Source organism: Neomonachus schauinslandi, chromosome 1 (assembly GCF_002201575.2).
Source record: "Neomonachus schauinslandi chromosome 1, ASM220157v2, whole genome shotgun sequence".
In the NCBI taxonomy this organism is placed as follows: Eukaryota; Metazoa; Chordata; class Mammalia; order Carnivora; family Phocidae; genus Neomonachus; species Neomonachus schauinslandi.
This window is the reverse complement of record NC_058403.1, coordinates 46,094,646-46,114,078: the sequence shown is the minus strand read 5'-3', so window position 1 is coordinate 46,114,078 and position 19,433 is coordinate 46,094,646. Positions and strand designations below refer to the sequence as shown.

The 19,433-nt window shown below is 40.7% G+C and overlaps 1 protein-coding gene across 1 annotated transcript in view; it reads right to left on the bottom strand.

The window, feature by feature from the left end:
* Window positions 1–5,871: 5,871 nt before the first annotated feature.
* Window positions 5,872–19,433, bottom strand: part of COL8A1 (collagen type VIII alpha 1 chain) — a 160,725-nt gene continuing 147,163 nt past the window's right edge. The window contains 3 exon segments of the mRNA XM_021692326.2: window positions 5,872–8,851; window positions 8,853–8,917; window positions 12,305–12,632. Of these exon segments, the coding sequence (XP_021548001.1) occupies window positions 7,010–8,851; window positions 8,853–8,917; window positions 12,305–12,629 (2,232 nt within the window). The 5' untranslated portion in view covers window positions 12,630–12,632 and the 3' untranslated portion in view covers window positions 5,872–7,009.

The following is a 19,433-nucleotide window of genomic DNA, read 5'->3' as shown; positions in this document are numbered from 1 at the left end:
CACAATTTCCCTTTTTTTTTTTTTTTAAGACTGAATAGTAGTCAGTTGTATGTATATACCACATTTTGTTTATCCATTCATCCAGCAGTGGACATTTGGGTTGCTTCCATCTTTTAGGTATTGTGAATAATGTTGCTATGAACATGGATGGACGGATATGTTTGAATCCTTGCTTCCAATTCTTTTGGGTATATACTCAGAAGTGGAAATGCTGTATCATATAGTGATTTTACTTTTTATTTTTTGAGGAACCGCAATACTGTTTTTCATAGTGGTTGCCCAATTTTACATTCTCACCAGCAGTGCACTGGGGTTCCAATTTTTTCACATCCTCGCTAACACTTATTGCCTGCTTTTTTTTTCATTAGTAGCCATCCTAATAGGTGCCAGGTCGTCCCTTTAGTTTTTTTTTTTTTTAAGGATTTTATTTATTTATTTGACAGAGAGATAGACAGAAGAGCACAAGCAGAGGGAGTGGCAGAGGGAGAGGGAGAAGCAGGCTCTGCACTGAGCAGGGAACCCGATGTGGGACTCGATCCCAGGACCCTGAGATCATGACCTGAGCCGAAGGCAGACGCTTAACCATCTGAGCCACCCAGGCGCCCGTCCCTTTAGTTTTTAAAGCCACATATATCTGCCCTCTTACCTCCTAAGAGATTTGCTAGAATCTGTCGATATGGTCCTCTGGTAGCCGGCTGTTTCTGTTGTTTTTGGTAATGACAACACCTATGAAATATCTGAGGACTTGGTTATCTCTCCTTCTCTTTTGAGGCAAGCTAATAATCTGAGCCCTCGGTGGTAGTTGCTTAGATAGGTGAGAACTTTTATCTTCTGCCTTGAGGCAATAAGGTGTAATAGCTCAGAATGTGGACTGTGAAGCCAGATGCTTGGGTTAAAATCCTGGCATTGCCATTTATTAGATCTTGGACAAGTTACTATGCACAGTTTCTTTAGCCATAACATGAAGCTAATAACAGAGTTACTATGAGGAGTAACTAAGTTAATACATAAAAACACTTAAAGCAGTTTCTGGTACATGATTGGCACTCGGTCTAATAGTAGCAATTTTTACCCCTCTGTAGCACACCCTACTACTTCATCCACTCTCCCAACTATTGTAGAAGATGTTTACTATTATTACTTACTATTTTATAGGCACAAAAGCTGAAGTTTAGAGAGGTCAAGGTGACCTCTCTCAAGGTGACCAGCTGGTAAATAGGAATTGAGATTTGTTCTTTGAGTCTGACCCCAAAGCCCTTTCCTAACATGTTCTATATCGATGGCTCTGGTTTGGTAGAGCAAATGACAAGGACAGCTTCATCTTTGATGGGGAAAGGCAACTATTATTACTAGTAGACCACTGGGGAGACTGGTAAAGTAAACATTCCATCAGCTTTCCCCCATTGTGTCTCTCATCCCATGACTAAAGAGCAGATGTGAACACTGCTGCCAGCCACTCACTTGTTAGATGAAAAGTGACTTGGCCATGCTCATTACAAAATTAACTTTTAGGTCTTGGTGGTTTTAAAAAGACATGTGAAATGTAAGTCTCCACAGGATTCATACACTTTAATTTAGAAGTGCTTTTGATTCTAATAAAAATCTATTTTTACTTGCAGTAAGATAGTAAAGAAAAAAAAAATCTCTGGAAAGGTTCTGGATGCCTTAAAGGAAAATTTGATTAGATGGTCCTGTTTTTCAGTAACACAGATGAGAAACTTCTGAATACCTTGTTAAAATGGAATGATGTGCCCCACTTTTGATTTAAATTCCATTACACTTATCTCCAGGAATTAGCAAAAAAAAGTTTTTCTGACAATAAAAATCATTAAGAGCTTTTTGATATCCTAAAAAATAACGTGTTTGAAGATAAAATTTATCCTGATATCAATATTGGTTTTGAAAATGAAAGAAAGCATCAGAAATTCTGTGTAACACTGTGCTAAAAGAAAAATAACCTTAAGTCTTACTCCATAGATATTCTTCTTCTTCATGATAGGGAATGACATGAACATTTGTATTTTTAGAGTCATGAAGACCATTAAGGAGAAAGCTTTTCTGAAATATAGTAAATCATGATTGATTTGCATTCTTTGTTGGCCCTGTATACTTAGAATTCATTGTAATTCCATAGGGATTGGGAGGATATTTATCTTTGCTATATCTATTATGAGGGATTTGTTAAATAAATTCTTGCAGTAAGAAAAGGAGGATATTTTAAAGCAATTTAATGATTTTTGTCTGCAAATGGTGCTACTAATTTCAAGTTGGTCTTTTTCTCCCTTATTATGGTAGGCCACCATGTCTCTTCCCAAGCTCATGGATCCACCTTTCATCTCCCTGCCAAATACACTTGTGGAGTACAGGCATCTTCCTCCAACTATCAGGGAAGTCCCATAAGTCTATAAATAAACTGAGTGTCTTCATTTCCCTGCTTGGAGCAGGCACTGCTAATGGATCACCAGTTTTTGTCCAGGGAACCATCCCAGTCTTCCAGGTGTATCAGAGAGAAGAAACCACCTTTAGGCCAAGCTTCCTTCTCCCTCATAAGGCCATTCTGGGCTTGACCCCAACATCAGCTCAGTCTTTCAACTGTCTCTTTAGTTTTCCATTCTTCTTTATTCCATTTCCTTGTCCTTGAAATAGCTCCATTGTTTTGCAGTCCTTAACCCTGACACCTGACCTGACATGTGACCTTTACTCATGAGACTTGTTTAGGACTGTTTGCCATCAACTCATCATCCGATTTCTGGATTGCAGCTGTTCTGATCTCCTCATTGGTTTTACCATTTGTAATTCACCTTCTTCATAGAATCATCAAAGTAACTTTTCTAAAATATTTTTGTACCATTTTCCCACTTAAGGACCTACAGTGTCTTCTTATTGCATATTAGATAAAATATAAATGCCTCTTCCCTATATGTTAAGGCCTATATCATTTCCCTTCGTTGGTTATTAACTTGGTTTCCTTTACTAGTTCTTGAATAGATTCTCTGATCTACTCAGGTCATTTCCATTATTCCAGCTGGTCTTGTCATCCACCCATCCCAGAAAACACACACACACACACACACACACTCACAAAATACCAGTTTCTGTTGCTTTTGTATCCTTCACATTGCCTAGTGGTATCAAGTGCAAAGTAGGGACTACTTTGTGTTTTGTTTTAACATAAAAGAATGCCTCAGACCCATTGTCATGATGGATTTGCCCTGCTTGTCTGGTACTCTGAATTCTAACCATTTATTCTTCCCTGCCTGTGTCTCCTGTATCCATCCTTCTGTTTACTTTTGTGACCAACACTAAGCATACAAGATGATTGATCCATGTTATGGAAGAGTCTTTAGCTGTGGAAGGAAATAGAACTAACTGGGCTTAAATGGGAATGGAAGCTGTGGTCTTGAGCTTCCAGATTGATGGTTTAAGCAAGTGAGTTAATCGGCCACAGACTGGTGATACTTGCTTATGGAATGGTTTGAATAATCCTTTTGTAATATTCTAGACATAAGTTACAATCGTTTTGAACTTGATGAGTCATCACAACAGAATTCTTTCCTTACCAGTGATGCCTTTTAAGACTCTTAGGTTCTTGAAGCAGGTCTGCCTCTGTTCTGTAGCTCTGCTCGCCACTCAGAATATTTGGCTCTACCGTGGCCAACTAAAATAGAATACTTGAAGATTGGTTTCTTGTGGAGGAAGAGAGGCTTGTGGCAGTTCTTTCTTTTATGATGGATGTGACAGATGCAGCAGCTAATTGTCCCCTAGTATCTATTCTCCCTTCTTCCATGTTAAGAGAATCCCTGAGTTTCAGCTGGGCATGTTGTTACCCTGAATAAATATTCAATTTCCCTCACTCTCTTGGCAGCTTTGGGCAGTGTGACTAAATTCAGAGCAATAGGATGTGGGAGGGAGTACTGTAAGCAACTGCTGGCTTGAGTTCTTTAATTAGGGAGCATGCCCTTTCCTTCCTGATTTTTCACCTTCCTAATGGCTGGAATGTGGCTGTGATGGTTAGCTGTCCTGGACTTTGGGGATGAGGGCAACACCTTTGGGGCAGAAAACCAGCAAGACAGAAGGAACCTGGGGCTCTCACTAGAGCTACTACATGAGCCCTGGACTGCTGATGCTCAGAGCTATTATGTTAAAGAGAAATAATTGTCCTGTTTAAGCTGTGAGATTGTTTTTGGTCTCTGTTTCAGCAGCTCATTAGTACACTGGGGGATAAAAAAAGTATGAGGTTCAGTGTCCGCTGAGTGATACGAACAAGATGAGAAACATACTTTTAAAGATATTTAATAAGTCTTTTTTCAAATCAGTACAAAAATTTAAATACAAAAATGATTTGCTATTGACAAGTCTCAAATCTATCATGGAAACTCAAAAAAGTCACCAGTCTGGTCACCTTTCATGGTGTTCTGTAAAATATTTGAGAACAGTCACCCACTACAGACATTCTTTCCCTCCGTGGGATGTCATACTGCATTAAAACTCTGTGTTTAAATAATATATTGCCAGTTTGGTCCATTTCACATGGAAAAGCTCTAGCTGATTTTGAATTGAGTAGGGATTATAGCACTACCCCTAGACTTTTGAACATGTCATTTCATCTGCTTTTACACTAATGTGTTAACATAATGTGCAACACTTAAAAGGGAAACACAGACACATAGATAATTATTTAAAACTCTTTTTTAAATTAAATGGAGTAATTCATTTAGCTCTGAGATTAGCACCATTGTAGAATACACAGTATCTGGCATAGATTTTGCTCCTCCCCTATCTAAAAGTTAGGAGCATATGCCTGATAATATACACACTCACACACATTATATATATATATATATATATATATATGTATATATATATATATATATATGTAGGCAATTGAGTAACAACCAATAAATAAGTTGGAAGGTATTTTAAAAAGTGAAATTTGGTCTTAATGAAAGAGGTACTGTCTCTCTTACTTGGTGGAAATAAAAAGCCCATACATGTACAGATAAATATGGATTTACAGATCAGCTGATCTGACTTGCTTCCAAGCCATTCCAATGCAGCTCTTCAGCAGAAGGACCCCAGTGGATCCTTGTTGCCTCCATAGTCATCAGTCCAAAACCAGCATCCTCAAGACCAATCTGAAGGATGTTTGACCACATAGACACTGTCTGCTTTGAAAATGAAGGTTGGGTCAGGTATCTTTTGATGGGAAAATTTGTCATAGAATTAGCAGTGAATAAGAAACCCTCTGGTAATGAACTCATTTCTCTTCTTAAGAAATTGAGAAGAAATGGTGCTCGTATACCATGTAAGGGAAAGACATCTATTAGGTTGAGGAGAATTTTTCTTGATGGTTAAAATGATTCAGATTCGACATAGACACATTTCCATGTGTGTTTATACCGTATTTATTTGTGTATTTTTCCATCTGTACCTTTCCCCTCAACTTCTCACTCTTAATTTTGAGGAACAGATACAAGATTCTACCACCACAGCCCCACGTTATTTTCCCCAGTGGCTTATAGTATCAGCAGCAGACTCATAGCGGACTGACATATCTTGCCTGTGTTTTGAGACCAGATTTGAATGCCCGCAGCCGTTAGTATGTACCTAAGTGAAAACCTGGAAAGATACGTATTTTTCTCTTTAAACTTGTATTGGCTCTTGATTTGTGCTGAGTGTGAGGTGACCCAAGCAGCGGGGGCTCTTCCTGCCCTTTGACATTTCAGATAGCTCTCCCACAGGTTGCTTCTAAAGAAACAGTTCTTTTCCTACAGTTTTAGTACCGACACTAGTACATCCACTTTTAAATTTAAAACTTGAGAAATCGTTTTTTCAAAAAAAGTTATTTTCCTATGTATTTCTGAAATTTTTTTTCTCCCCACATAAAGGATGGCTTGGATTTTGGAAATTGACTTTGGAACCTGAGACAACATGCCAGTTTGCATATATACTACACCAGGAAATTTCTTCAAAATTCACCTGCTACTGAAAAATAGCAATAGCCCTTTCATGGGTGAAACCTCATTGTACTCATTTGTATGGGTAGGCAAAAGAAGGGGATTTTTATACACATGTAAACATAATTAAAAACTGTTGATAATGAATATTCCACAAAACTGGAAAGTTATTATTTTTTTCTTATGACTTCCATGTGTTTATATGGGTTCCATGTGTTGGGTCATAGTGGAAATTACATGGAGGGAAGAAAAAAAATTACGGAAAATAAAACAAAAAGGATCCTTAAGAAATAAGTGAGTTAATTACTGCTCCTGTCTCCCACGTGTTTTTTTAGCTCCTTTTGGGGCACTGTCTTATGTCCCTCAAATGTCTCATCCAGTGTGAGGCACACAGAATTTACTGAGTAAATTACACGGCAGGCGATTAGCTCACTTGTTCTTTCAGAAACACGAGATACACAATTCTGAGGACTCGTGTTGATAAGAGACACAGCCTCTGACGGGAGGGAAATAGCCCTTGGACTAAAACCCTACTGCTCCCCCTGACTCCCTCCCACTGGGGCTGTAACACGGCAGAACTCCTCCCCCACCTTCCCTGGCAAAACATCTGCCCAAAGACAGAGGAAATTATGCAAGTAAATACGGTATATAATTGTTATCATCGACATTTCCTTAAGCCATATTTATAAATCTTTAAACAATGTGAGCAAGTGACTTTCATTAGCTATGATCTTTCATACTGAAATATTTTGACTGATCTGAATAAGCAGGTTATCATGGAAGCATATAACAATACAACAGCTAATATGATTCCAGTGGGTACAACACAAGTGTCAGTACTTGATACATAAATCTATCCCATCATTTTTAATTACAGGCTGCTATGCAGAGCATTAAACATGCATCTTAGTTTTTATTTGTACATGATGGTTTAGATTTTCACTTAAATATAACTTTCCAACTATATAAATGTTTTGAAGCAATTATGTTTTTCATTTGGATTTTTTCGGTGCGTCATTTTCTTTTCTTCTATTAAATCTTTCTTTCTTTTTTTACATGGGATACAATAAATATCCTGAAAAGGAGGAATGGACGTACTGCCCAGCATACAGTCCTGCAGCCTGTTCCGAGGGCATTTGGAGGAACACTCGGTCTCCCGGCCTGAGCAACAGCACCGCACTCCCAGATGCCTGGTCCAGAAAGCCCTTTTTGTACTCATCGTACGTGTACATCATGGGCTCGTTGTTCTTGAACAGAGCAACCCACACGTTGCCCCCCTTGCAGTGAACGTGGTATGCAAAGTAGTAGACCCCTGGAACCTCGCAGGTGAAGATGCCCGTCTGTGGGTTGTAGTTCTGTCTGCCATTATAGAGCAGTTTGTCAAACTTCACCGGGGCCCCCACAGGTGGGAAAGGCGCAGTCAGCTCAGCTGTAAAGGCAGGCATCTCGTAGGCTGGCCCTCCATTCTTGCCTTTCTTAGCCCCGTAGGCATGGGGGGGTTTCACTCCATCAATTGCCAGCCCCATATCTGGTAGATACTCTCCATGGGGTGGTGGTGTAGGGGGCATCACGGCTGGGGGCCCTGGGGGCCCTGGAGGGCCTGGGGGCCCTGGAAGGCCCGGCTGGCCTGGAGGACCAAGGGCACCAGGCTTCCCTGGGGGCCCATGAAGTCCTGCCACTCCAGGCTTCCCTACTCCAGGGAACCCAGGGGGCCCTGGGATCCCGGGTTCCCCTTTGGGGCCTGGCATTCCAGGTGGTCCAATGGGCCCACTTGGGCCTGCGATCCCCGGGATGCCTGGAGGGCCCTGTAAACCCTGATCCCCTGGGATTCCTGGTTCGCCCTTTGGTCCCAGCAGCCCTGGAGCACCAGGGAGCCCTGGTAAACCTTTGTGCCCCGCTTCCCCCTTGGGCCCTATGGGACCTGGCAAACCCCTCATGCCAGGGGGCCCTACTTCACCAAGGAAACCTGGCTTCCCTGGGAAGCCCTGAAGCCCTGGCTCGCCCTTGAGACCTGGTGGCCCCTGTGGCCCTACAACCCCACCTTCTCCTTTGGGTCCGGGAAAACCAATAGCACCTGGAGGACCCATAGGACCTGGGATTCCAGGCAGGCCTGGCTCTCCTGGGGGACCTCCCATTCCGGGGGCACCTACTGGTCCTTTCTCCCCTCTTGGTCCTAGAGCCCCAGGAAGACCCCCTATGCCCTTGTCACCTTTGGGTCCTGGGAAGCCTGGTTTCCCGATCCCTGGAAGGCCTGGGGGTCCTGGCAGCCCTGGCAGTCCTTGCTCCCCTTTGCCACCTGGAAAGCCTGGCTGGCCAGGGATCCCATCCTGGCCTGGTTTTCCAACTCCAGGAATCCCAGGAGGTCCTTGAACTCCCGGGACCCCAACAGGGCCTTGGGGCCCAGGTTCCCCTGGAGGACCCGGCTTTCCCAGGGGACCTTGGGGCCCAGGGAAGCCTGTCACTCCGGGTTTGCCCACTCCTGGGAGTCCAACGGGGCCAGGAGGGCCATGCATCCCTGGAGGGCCCTTTAGGCCTGGCAAGCCTGGCATCCCAAAGCCCTTCTCCCCTTTGGGACCCTGAAGGCCTGGAGGTCCTGGCGGTCCTTTGGGACCTCGCTCTCCCTTTGCACCTGGTTGCCCTGGTAACCCTGGTGCACCTGGTTTTCCAATGCCAGGAAGTCCGTGAGGCCCTGGAGGCCCTTGCGGTCCTGGGATCCCCATAGGCCCCGTCTCCCCTTTGGGTCCAGTTTCGCCTTTTGCTCCAGGCATTCCCATGGCTCCTGGCTTTCCTGGCATTCCAGGCATACCTGGTTTTCCAATTCCTGGATATCCCTGTGGCCCTGGTTTTCCTTTGGTTCCAGGTATCCCATGACCTGGTAGGCCGGGGGGGCCCGGGCGGTCCTCTTGGGCCAGGCTCTCCACGGGGACCTTGCTCCCCTCGTAAACCGGCTGATGGTATTTCTACTGGGAGAGAGGGGACAGAGAGAGCGGGAGAGGGAGGCGGAGAGGGAGGGGGAAAGGAGGAAAGTTAATATTTATTATTCTTCACTTCAAGGAAGTCGTGACGGTCATTATTTAGGTCCGACACCTTAGTCTATTCCTTATTGAGAGGAAAGACTAGGAATGATGTGTTTGTCTTCCAGGACTATCAGGACTTGAAGAACAATCCAGCTAATAATTGCTTTGTCATGTTTGAGATACTTTTTGAGAACTGATACCTGTAGCTGCTTTTATCAGCATTGGTTAAGGAAAAAAGCTAAAAAGTATGACAAAACATTTTTCCAAGTACAGAACTCCAAGTTTTGTTACTGTGTGTTCACTACGGAGAGTTTGGAAAATTCAAAAAAGGATAAAGAAAAATCAAATTTGCCTGTAATCACTTGACGTTTATATGTGCTTCCATCTTGTGTTCTAGGTGTGCGTGCGTGTGTGTGTGTATTTTAAACAATGGAGTCATTCTCCATTTTTATTTTTTTATTACTTTTTCTATTTAATGCTATATTTTTCCATGTCCTTGTTTTTTATGTAATAATTTGTGGCTAAATAATATTTCCTCTTGTGTTGAAATACAGTATGATGTGTTAGGTAAAGTAATTATCATGTAGATCAGGGGGGAATAGAAGTATTTTATCTTGTGCGTGGTTTAATAACATCTTCCACATGGAGTACCTGGGTGGCTCCGTAGGTTAAGCGGCTGACTCCTGATTTCAGCTCAGGTCATAATCTCAGGGTCATGGGATCAAGCCCCATTTAGGGCTCCACACTCAGCAGGGGGTCAACTTGAGATTCTCTCCCTCTCCCTCTGCCCCTCCCTCGCATACATGTGTGCACATGTGCCCTCTTTCTCTTCCTTCAAATAAATAAATAAATCTTAAAAAAAAATAAATCTTAAAAAAAAATAAATAACATCTTTCACATCTGTCCTCTAGAGCCAAATACTTTTGCTTAATTTCTTTAATGTGCTATAGGATTTCCTAAGTCTCATATGAATTCAAATTTTTAATAAATTATTTCTCATTTGCAAATTGGGTTTCAAACAGAAGAAGTGAATAAGATACTTGGGGCTGACAAGCAGCGTGGAGAAGGAATTGAGCTGGGAGGAGCAGGAAGCTCTTCTTGATCTTGAAATGAATCTGGACTGGGCCACTTGGGCCTTCACTGTCTTGGCTTGCCTCTCTGTGCAGCAAGAATATTATGGCCTCGCTACAGGATTAGATAATAGATGTGAAAGACGTTGTGCTTTCACAAATTGTTGTCAAAATACAAAGCACATCTCTGTTAAGATGATTATACTGTGCCTTTCAGAGTAACACAACTCTGGATCTTCTATGCTACTGAAATGAAACATAAGTGAAATTTATGGCCTCAAAGTTTTATGTTAACCAGTAGTCACATCTTAATCCTGACCATTATATTTTTCACTGACCTACTGTCAGGGAACAAAATAGAACCACAGAACTCATATTCTTAGCAAATTCTCTTATTGCAATCTGGTACCCATCAGAATAAGTACGGGAAGTTCCAAAAGCTGGGCAGGCCACTTAAGAAAGGAAGGAGAACAAATGGCTGAGATCATCCCCTAAGTGGAATATCAGCTCCCGAAGAGAGGAAAATTGGGAATACTTCAATTATGCTAAGTCGATAGTCTTGTACTATTAAGACATGTTATATCTAAGTGAATTGTGTAGTACATACTACGATATCAAGAGTGTCTGGGGCAGGGTCATGTCTTACTCATCAGGATTCCTTGGTGTCCAGCACAGTGCCCGGAATGTACTCTGTTCTTAGGGTTGCCTGAATGACCAGATGTAGCAACTCAAATGTTTTATGATGCTTTAGTATTTACTGAGCATTTTTACTTACCTATGCCATTGATTTTCTCAACAGATCTTACTTTACAAAGAAAAGTCGTTTCAGAGAGGTGTTGTTTTTTTTTTTAATTGAAATATATAATTGCCATACAATAGTTATATTATTTTCAGGTCTTTCATTTCTGGCCTCTAGGCCTCTTAGCACCAAATCCACTAGTACCCCAGACAGAGAGATTCCTGCTTTTTCAGGGACCAGTGGGAATGACCTCCAGTTCCTCAAAGGGAATTGCTATGCCGATGCAGTTCTTTTCCTACAATTGATTGCTAGGTTTCCTAGGAATCCAGATGAACCTCATGAAGTTTTAAAAAAGTGTCTCTCACAGTGATAAGCATTTTGTAGGTGTTGAATAACTAATGAATATGGCTGGAAGGCAGTGGGAAAAATTTTCATCTCTATATGCAGTCCTTACCCTTCATAGCCTCCTCTCAGTTTATTGATTAACAGGTGTAGTAGCTTAAAGTGCTCTTAAAAACACTGGCATTTATCCAGCACCTGGTTCACAAAGTGCTTTCATATGTATATATTTCTAACACAGCAGGTCCTTAACAACATTGCTCTCCCAGTAAAGAAGACTGACTAGTCACCTGTTTTTATTTTGAGTTTTCCGAAGACTTATTGAAGCAGAAACAAGTTGGCCAGATACTTGTTGGAAAAAAAGCAGTTTTAATGGTATTCAAAAATACTTTTTAAAAGGTATTCTAGCACAAGTTTTCTTTGTACACTAGATGATGCTGTAAACTTTTTTCGAAGTCTTTTAAGGCTATTGGTTCTTAAGAACTAGAAGTTATTCCTATTCCAAATCTACCTTGTGCTCCTGAAAAACTGCAGAAAAGCACTTGAAAGCTGTTTCTTTAAGATAATGGATTTCTTTTTTTTAAATTCTTGGTGGTAATATATTGCTGCACCAAGTCATGTGCAATTTTCACTCAAGGTCATCGTCATGCTGAGAAATTGCATTGATAACCTGTCCATCTCTAGTTTCAACGGTCTTAATCAGAAGTACCCTTTTTGAGTGAGTGTCAATGAGAGGGAGTGAATCCAGATTGGTTTCCCTCAGGTTCAGGGAAGAAAAGTTTGGAAGAGGCAGAGCAGTCCTGCTCTCCACGCCTTCTAGCAGCCTCCTGTAGGCTTGTCACCCCCCTCCCCGACCACTTTAATCGGGCCCAGCTTCTGACACAAAAATAGATGCTCATTAAATAGTTGCCAAATGTTGGAATAGATAATGAATAAGGGAATAAAAATATGTTTTGTGCCATTTAATGCTGTTAAAATAATAAAGCACAACATAAAACAGTAATTTTGCTTGTATTTTTAGGTCTTGAACTTTTCAAGGATAGAGTTTAGAGAACAGTAAACACTTAATGTCAGTAACACAGTCCAAAATAAAAATTTCTAAAATTTAGCTTCTCCCCCGATCTTATAGTTTCGGATTTTGGAAAGCTGCTGTTTCATAACAGCACAGGAATATGATGTTACCTTTGCCTTTCTTAGGTGCTGCTTCCTTGCCCATTCTTGGCACTGGCTGAATTTCCTTCCTATATTGGGGTAGATGTGGATATTCTTTGCCATACTGCATGCGGGGCAGCTCCTTGCCCATGTTAAGGCCATTTTTCCCCAAAGGCATGTGAGGTCCTTGCTGGCCCAGAGGCTGGTATTGCGGAATTTGCGGTGGGATCTGAGGAGGAATTTGTGGTGGCAGCGGCTTGATCCCATAGTAAGCACCAGCCTGAATGAGCCTGATGGCGCCCAGGGAAATGGTAAGCAGCACTCCCAGCAGTGGAGGGCCAGGTGGCATAGCCATCACCTGCGGAAGGAATGAATGCACCAACATGGTGAAAACTGGCAGGCCAAGTGACGAGTTTACTTAGAGAAAGAAGGGGGAGAAAAAGGAAACAGTCTTTACCATCAGAACATCACCCGTGGAAGGCAAATGGAAAGGAGGATGATGTTACCTCTCAGAAGGAAATAAGCAAAAAATAGAAAAGAGTAGGAACTGTCAAATGAAGGCAATCGGTGGGATTATAAGCTATGGGAAATACTGCTGTGTATCCCCAAATATCAATTCTGCTTTCTTCCATAGTACTGGAACTCTTGATTTTTAGCCGGAACAGAGCAGCCCAGAATAAAGACATTTCAGCCAAGTGTGGCGATGTGACAAAGTTCTGTCCAATTGGATGTAGTTGTAATGGGTACAACTTCCAAGAAGGATCCTAAAAGAGTGGCCCTGTTTTTCCTCTTCCTTCCTGCTGGCTGAAATGTTGTTATGTTGCCTGGAAACAGACCAGACACCTGGGACCAGGAAGTGGAATCCGTGCACTGAGCATGGTGGAGTAACAAGCTAGAATAAATCTCAGCCTTGGTTGAACCCGAAGGTCCGTATTGATCCTTACATTTGAAATTTGTTTACACAAGAAAGAGCTAAAGCTTTATCATCTTCTTTAAATCGCTATTATTTTGAGTGTCACACATTTGCACTAAACTTAATCTTAATGGCTAGAGTACATTGTCCAAAAGGAGGCAAACTTGGTGGCAAGTCAGGCTTTGTTAGTACAAGCCAAAATTCTATTCTAAGTGGAAACGGTTAGTAATTGACAGGCTTTACGCCAGGGGCTGGGATTTTTCATCTGCCTTTTGCTTTGGTGTGGTCACAAAGTAGTGTAAGCATTAAAGAGCTAGCAAACAACAGTAATGAAAACTGTGGAAGTCTTCTGAATTGGAGAGAAGGTACTTCATGTGACAGTCCCAAAATATTTTAAAAATCACTATCATAATTATGCACATACAGGAATGCCATTTCGTTCTACTTAAATACTATAAAGTCGTCAATTTAGAATTTGCCTAATTGGACCTGGAGTGCGCTGACGTTTGTCTTTATACTATTATGAAAGAAAGGAGTTTACAAGGCAAACTAGTTGTATAAAGAAAACAATGATGTTTAACTACTCACGAGAATAAGTTGTACAAGCCCTTTAATAGCATCCTTTGCAGTTTAACAGTTAATGGCATAAATATTAATGGGGCTTATATGTTTATAAAAAACCAACTCGGAAAGACCTCTGGAAATGCCTAGGGCTGAAAACCCAAAAGCCCAGGGAACTGCAGTGCTCACAAAGGCCCACTAGAGGGCAAGTGTGGTACACATTGAAGTCTGTTCTCCAGGGTACTGACACGACATAATAAGGTGCTCCCCACACCTTTCAAAGGTCTTGATGAAAATCTGAATCCTCAGTGGAGTGTCATCATTATGCTGGAGAAAGAAGTGGCAAGGTTCTCACAATTTTTAATGTAAGAATATTCTGGAGAACTTTGAATAAACTTCTATCTCTAAATAATTATAATTTCCATTCTGTGAGTTTGTTTTCTTTGCTTCTGCCTTACTTAATTCTGGATCATAGTTTTCCACTTCTTAGAAAATATGTGTTGACTTTGCGACATCCTATTCAAGAGTAGTGCCAAGAGTGAGAACATGCTATAAAAGAATTGGTTAATAAAAAGCACCTAAGAAAATATTTAATGGAATCTCTACCACAAAATTCACCTCTTTACAATTTTTTAAAGTATACTAACTATTTTTCCCCAAAACATCTGTCAGCAAAATGATTTATAAAATGTCCTCCATTTCATAAATCAGAATAGTCTCAAGAACTGGTTGATTCAAATGTACTCGAAATAATACATGGGCTGGTAAATGGGAGGAGATAGAAAGGAATTATTTTCTGTCTAAGAATGATTAATTATTATAAACCATTTGGAAAGAGCCACGAAATTAGTATTGATTTATACTCGGTAATAGTCAGTTTTATTTTAGATGGGAAAAGAAGAACATCTGCTGTAAGTACTCAATGATAAATTTATTGACTACTTACCAAACACAATGCTAGACCCATCCAGGGATTACAATGGTAAATATAATATGGTCAATGGGCCCTGCCCCCAAAGAGCTTATACTTTTTTAGTAGACGTGACAGATGTATAAACTATTAATGAGTAGCAAGGGATATCCAGAAAAAAAGTAAATTTCCCACCCACTTCTGTCCAGTAACTTAAATCCCTTCCCTTGGAAGCAACAACTTTTCCCATTTTCTTCATGTTTCCTGAGATGTTCTAAGAATATGCACATATACCACACACACCTTTAAGACACAAATTACAGTATACTATATATACCACTATTCCTTACTTTGTCCACTTAGAAGACTAGAACTTCAGACCTTATTTCTGTTTTATATATCTCAAGAGATCCCTTCAACTTCTTTATTTGTTAAAAATAAGACTCAATTGTTTTCTGAAGTCCTTAACATTCAATGTCTAAGGCAGTCACTAGAGAGCTGAAAATGTTAATCCATACCAGAAATACATGGTAATACCTGGTGATGTATAAGCTGGGACTTAATTCCATCTTTGGGGATGACTGAATTTAATTACTAAACCCTAAGCTTGTGGTGATGCCTTTAAGAATAAGGAGCATGCTTGGCCCTTCACCCTTCCATCAATTCAGTGAATGTGTTGGATTGCACTTAATAATCTTTAAACCAGGACAATCTAATAAAACATTGGAAAACTGGAAGGAAGCGAAATGCCTGGGAAGAAGACCAGTTGAATACCAAAGGCCCAGTGGGATCCTTCTTTACTACAATTATTTCCTCTTGTAAGCTTGGCCTTTCTCTCCTGAAAACCACCTCTTTAGGTCTGCCATCTGCCATTTCTCTGGCTCTTTATTTAAATAAACTTTGTTCAGTTTTAACTTGAATATTTATACAGGGGCCCTGGTTAGAATTTACCGCTTGACTTACACCTACTAATTTCCCTCTTGTCCCTGAGGATATTTTTGGTGGTCAAAGTGGTGTGGTGGTTCTCCCCAAATCACTCAAAAGAACATCAGATTTGTGTAATGCTATACAAACACCTGGCGGGAAGAAGGAGCCTTGGAATTTCTGCTGGGAGAAATGGTAGTAATGGGTTTTCTTGCCTCTTTTTCCTTTTTCTGAGGGTGCAGGACACAATAATGTGAGTTCTAGTTGCTGTTTTCTTAGATTTCTATTTGATACCACACGTGCGTGAGTGTGTGTGTGTGTGTGAGTGCGCTTGATTATGCATGAACATAAACATATATACTGTGTGTGGACAGTGGATCTTTGCCAGTCAGGCCAACTTTGTGATGGGTTTCATGTCATTATGAGAAAAGCCTTGTAGAAGAAGCCAAAGACCTGGAGTTGAGCTGTAGCTCTGCTATTCACCATGTCTATGACTTTGCGCAAGTCCCTTATCTTCACTAAGCCTCAGTTTCCTTCCCTATAAAACAGCAACTATAAAAAAGAAATAATAATCTCAGCTTCTCCCACAGAGCTGTTCAAGGACACAAATGATAATACGATTTTTTTTGTAAGCTGAAAAGCACCGTTCAAATTTAAGTTATTATTAATGGAGTGTGACCAAAAAGACAAATCAAAACCAACTGAAATGCCAAAGACTTTCAAAGAAGGATACTAGCCAAAATAAATGTGAGGTTAACTGCAGTAATGATAAACCTTAACATGAATAAAACAATAATGGCCATTAAAATGTACTTGTTAAAAATGGCAAAAAAGAACAGCTGAACCAAGGCAGTTATTCATTCTGGTGCCAGAGTTGCCAATCCTAATCATTTTGAACAGCCCTAAATGGTTCCCTATATTTGGGAAGGGCTGCAGAGAGTTTCAGTTTCCTCATGTGACCTGTAGTGTATATAACAGAATAATGTGATACATATTATTTTAGACACTCCTCAGCATTTTATTTGTACATTTATCCCCATGAGATTTTGGCTTGCTGTGCAAAAGAATGTTCTTGCCCTAAATCCAACTTTCCCTTTCACATGGTGCTAACACAGTGTGCGCATTGCACGTGTGTGTGTGTGTGTGTGTGTGTGTGGACAAGCCTCTCTCATCTGCTGCTGGGCAGCCCCTCACACAGGATTGGTAGTTTCTCAAGGCCTCAGATTTATCGCCCCTGAAGCAAGGGGAAGTCAGACAGAATCCTACCCCTGCAGTGTGCGCCAGAATTGTCTTCTCGGCTTTCCCATGCCTTTTAAAGAAGGTTCTGTCCTGCTTGCATTTCTCAGAGCAATTCATTCATTAGGTGTAGATCTGTAAGGAGTGCCTACTAATTATTACTATTATGGGTACTAGAGAAAGGAGTGAATTAGATGACGTCCTTGATCTTATTGAACTCACATTCCAGTGTGGGGAGACAGGCAATAATAAGTTAAAAATAAATTTTACAATTTTAGATTTGAGTGCTGTGAAGAAAACCAAGCAGAGTGAAGGGCTCGAAAATGACTTGGGGTAAAAGACACTGTTTTGGAAAGGGTGGTGGGGTAAGATCTTTCTGAGAAAGCAAATTTTGGATAGAGATGTGAAAGTTGAAAGGCTTATTTGTCTTTCAAGACACAATACTAAAAAACCCCGAGAAAATCCTATTTATCACAATGGTAGTTACAGGTGACTTTCACTAATGTAAACCTATGTTTCAAAATTTTACTCTTCATCTACGTCTATACTCATTTTGACCTCTTTATTGTATTTTTTTCCCCTGGAGGTTTCTCCTTTTTTACTTTTTAATCTTTCTCCAGATTTTAACCTTACTGTATAAGTTTGCTAGGGCTGCCAAAACCAAGTATCTTAGACTGGATGGTTTAAACAACAGAAATGTATTTCCCCCCAGTTGTGGAGACTATAAGTCAGAGATCAGGATGTTGGCATGGGAGTTTCTTCTGAGACCTCTCCCCATGGCTTGTAGATGGCCATCTTCTCCCATGTCTTCACATGATATTTTTTCTGTGTGTTGGTGTCCTTTATAAGGACACCAGTCATGTTAGAGCAGGGCCTACCCTACTGACCTCATGTTAATTTAATTTCCTCTTTTAAAAAAAACCCCTCTTCAAATACAGTCATATTTGGAGGTACTAGAGGTTAGGACTTCAACATATGAATTTGGGGAGGACACAACTCAGCCCATATCACCTACCAGTCCTCTAGACCAACTTAATTCCTACCTCTTCCGTCAAGTCTTCCCTACCTTTTCAACCATCATTATCTTCCTTGTCCTACTGAAAATTTAACACAAAATTATTTTTTTAAAGATTTTATTTATTTGAGAGAGAGAGCGTGTGCGAGAGATTGAGAGAACTAGTGGGGGGAGGGGAAGGGGGAGAAGCAGGCTTCCTGCCGAGCAGGGAGCCCAATGTGGGACTCGATCTTAGGACCCTGGGATCATGACCTGAGCTGAAGGCAGACGCTTAACCGACTGAGCCACCCAGGCGCCTGAAAATTTAACACAAAGTTAAATGCAGCTCATCAACCTTATGTTTTTTCCTATTTTTTTTTTTTTTTGTCCATTAGACCGCAACATGATTGTAAACTTCTTGAGGACAAGGAAAATATGTGATATTCTTTTGATTTTCTCAATATTTATTGATAGAGCTTGACAGTCAAAACTCTTAGTGTTGATAGAGGCTTTAGAAAATATCTACTTTAGCCTCACTCTGCATTTAGAATCCTGTCTACAACAGTTGCTGACAGAAAGCCCTCACATTTCCTACTTGAATATTAATAATGATAGAAACATTCATAAAGCAACCTATTACCATGTTGTACAAATTTTTTTAAAGATTTATTTATTTATTTTAAAGAGAGAAAGAGAACAAGTGGGGGGGGGTGCAGAGGAGGAGAAAGAGAGAGAATCTCAAGCAGAGTCCCTGCTGAGCATGGAACCCAATGTGGAGCTCTATCTCATGACCCTGAGATCATGACCGGAGCCAAAACCAAGAGTCAGTCACTTAACTGACTGACTCACACAGGCTCCCCATGTCATACAACTTTTGTTGTTATTTTTATTACATGAGCAGCTGGTAGGGGACACCCACCTTTTCTGATTCATAAACGGCAGTGCACATGTAGCTTACTTTTAGTGGGAGGTGGGAAGGGGAAATTATAAATATATCCCAAAATTGGCTAAGGCAAAAGAGGAATAGTTACATGACCTTTTACTATCATGCCAATAAGCCCACCTTAGGATCATCTAGGGACATGTAACTTAATGCATAATTGATTAGCATTACAGATATTAACAACTCTAAACTATGTTGACCAGGATACAGTTTTATTGCCCTGTACTATGTTAACCAGTTTTGTATCTAATTTAGCATTATCTCAGCATTCTTTTTTACCGGCTCATGATGATTAAAAAAAACCCCAGGTTTATATTTTATTTCAAACCCACTTTGTCATCATGTTAAATAAAACTTTGACATGTTCACTTGTGAATGAGAATTGTGGTTTTTTTTACTTTTATTTTATTATGTTATCTTAATCACCATACATTACATCATTAGTTTTTGATGTAGTGTTCCATGATTCATTGTTTGTGTATAACACCCAGTGCTCCATTCAATATGTGCCCTCTTTAATACCCATCACCAGACTAACCCATCCCCCAACCCCCTCCCCTCTAGAACCCTTAGTTTGTTTCACAGGGTCCATAGTCTCTCATGGTTTGTCTCCCCCTCCGATTGCTACCCCTTCATTTTTCCCTTCCTACTATCTTTTTTTTTTTTTTTTAACATATA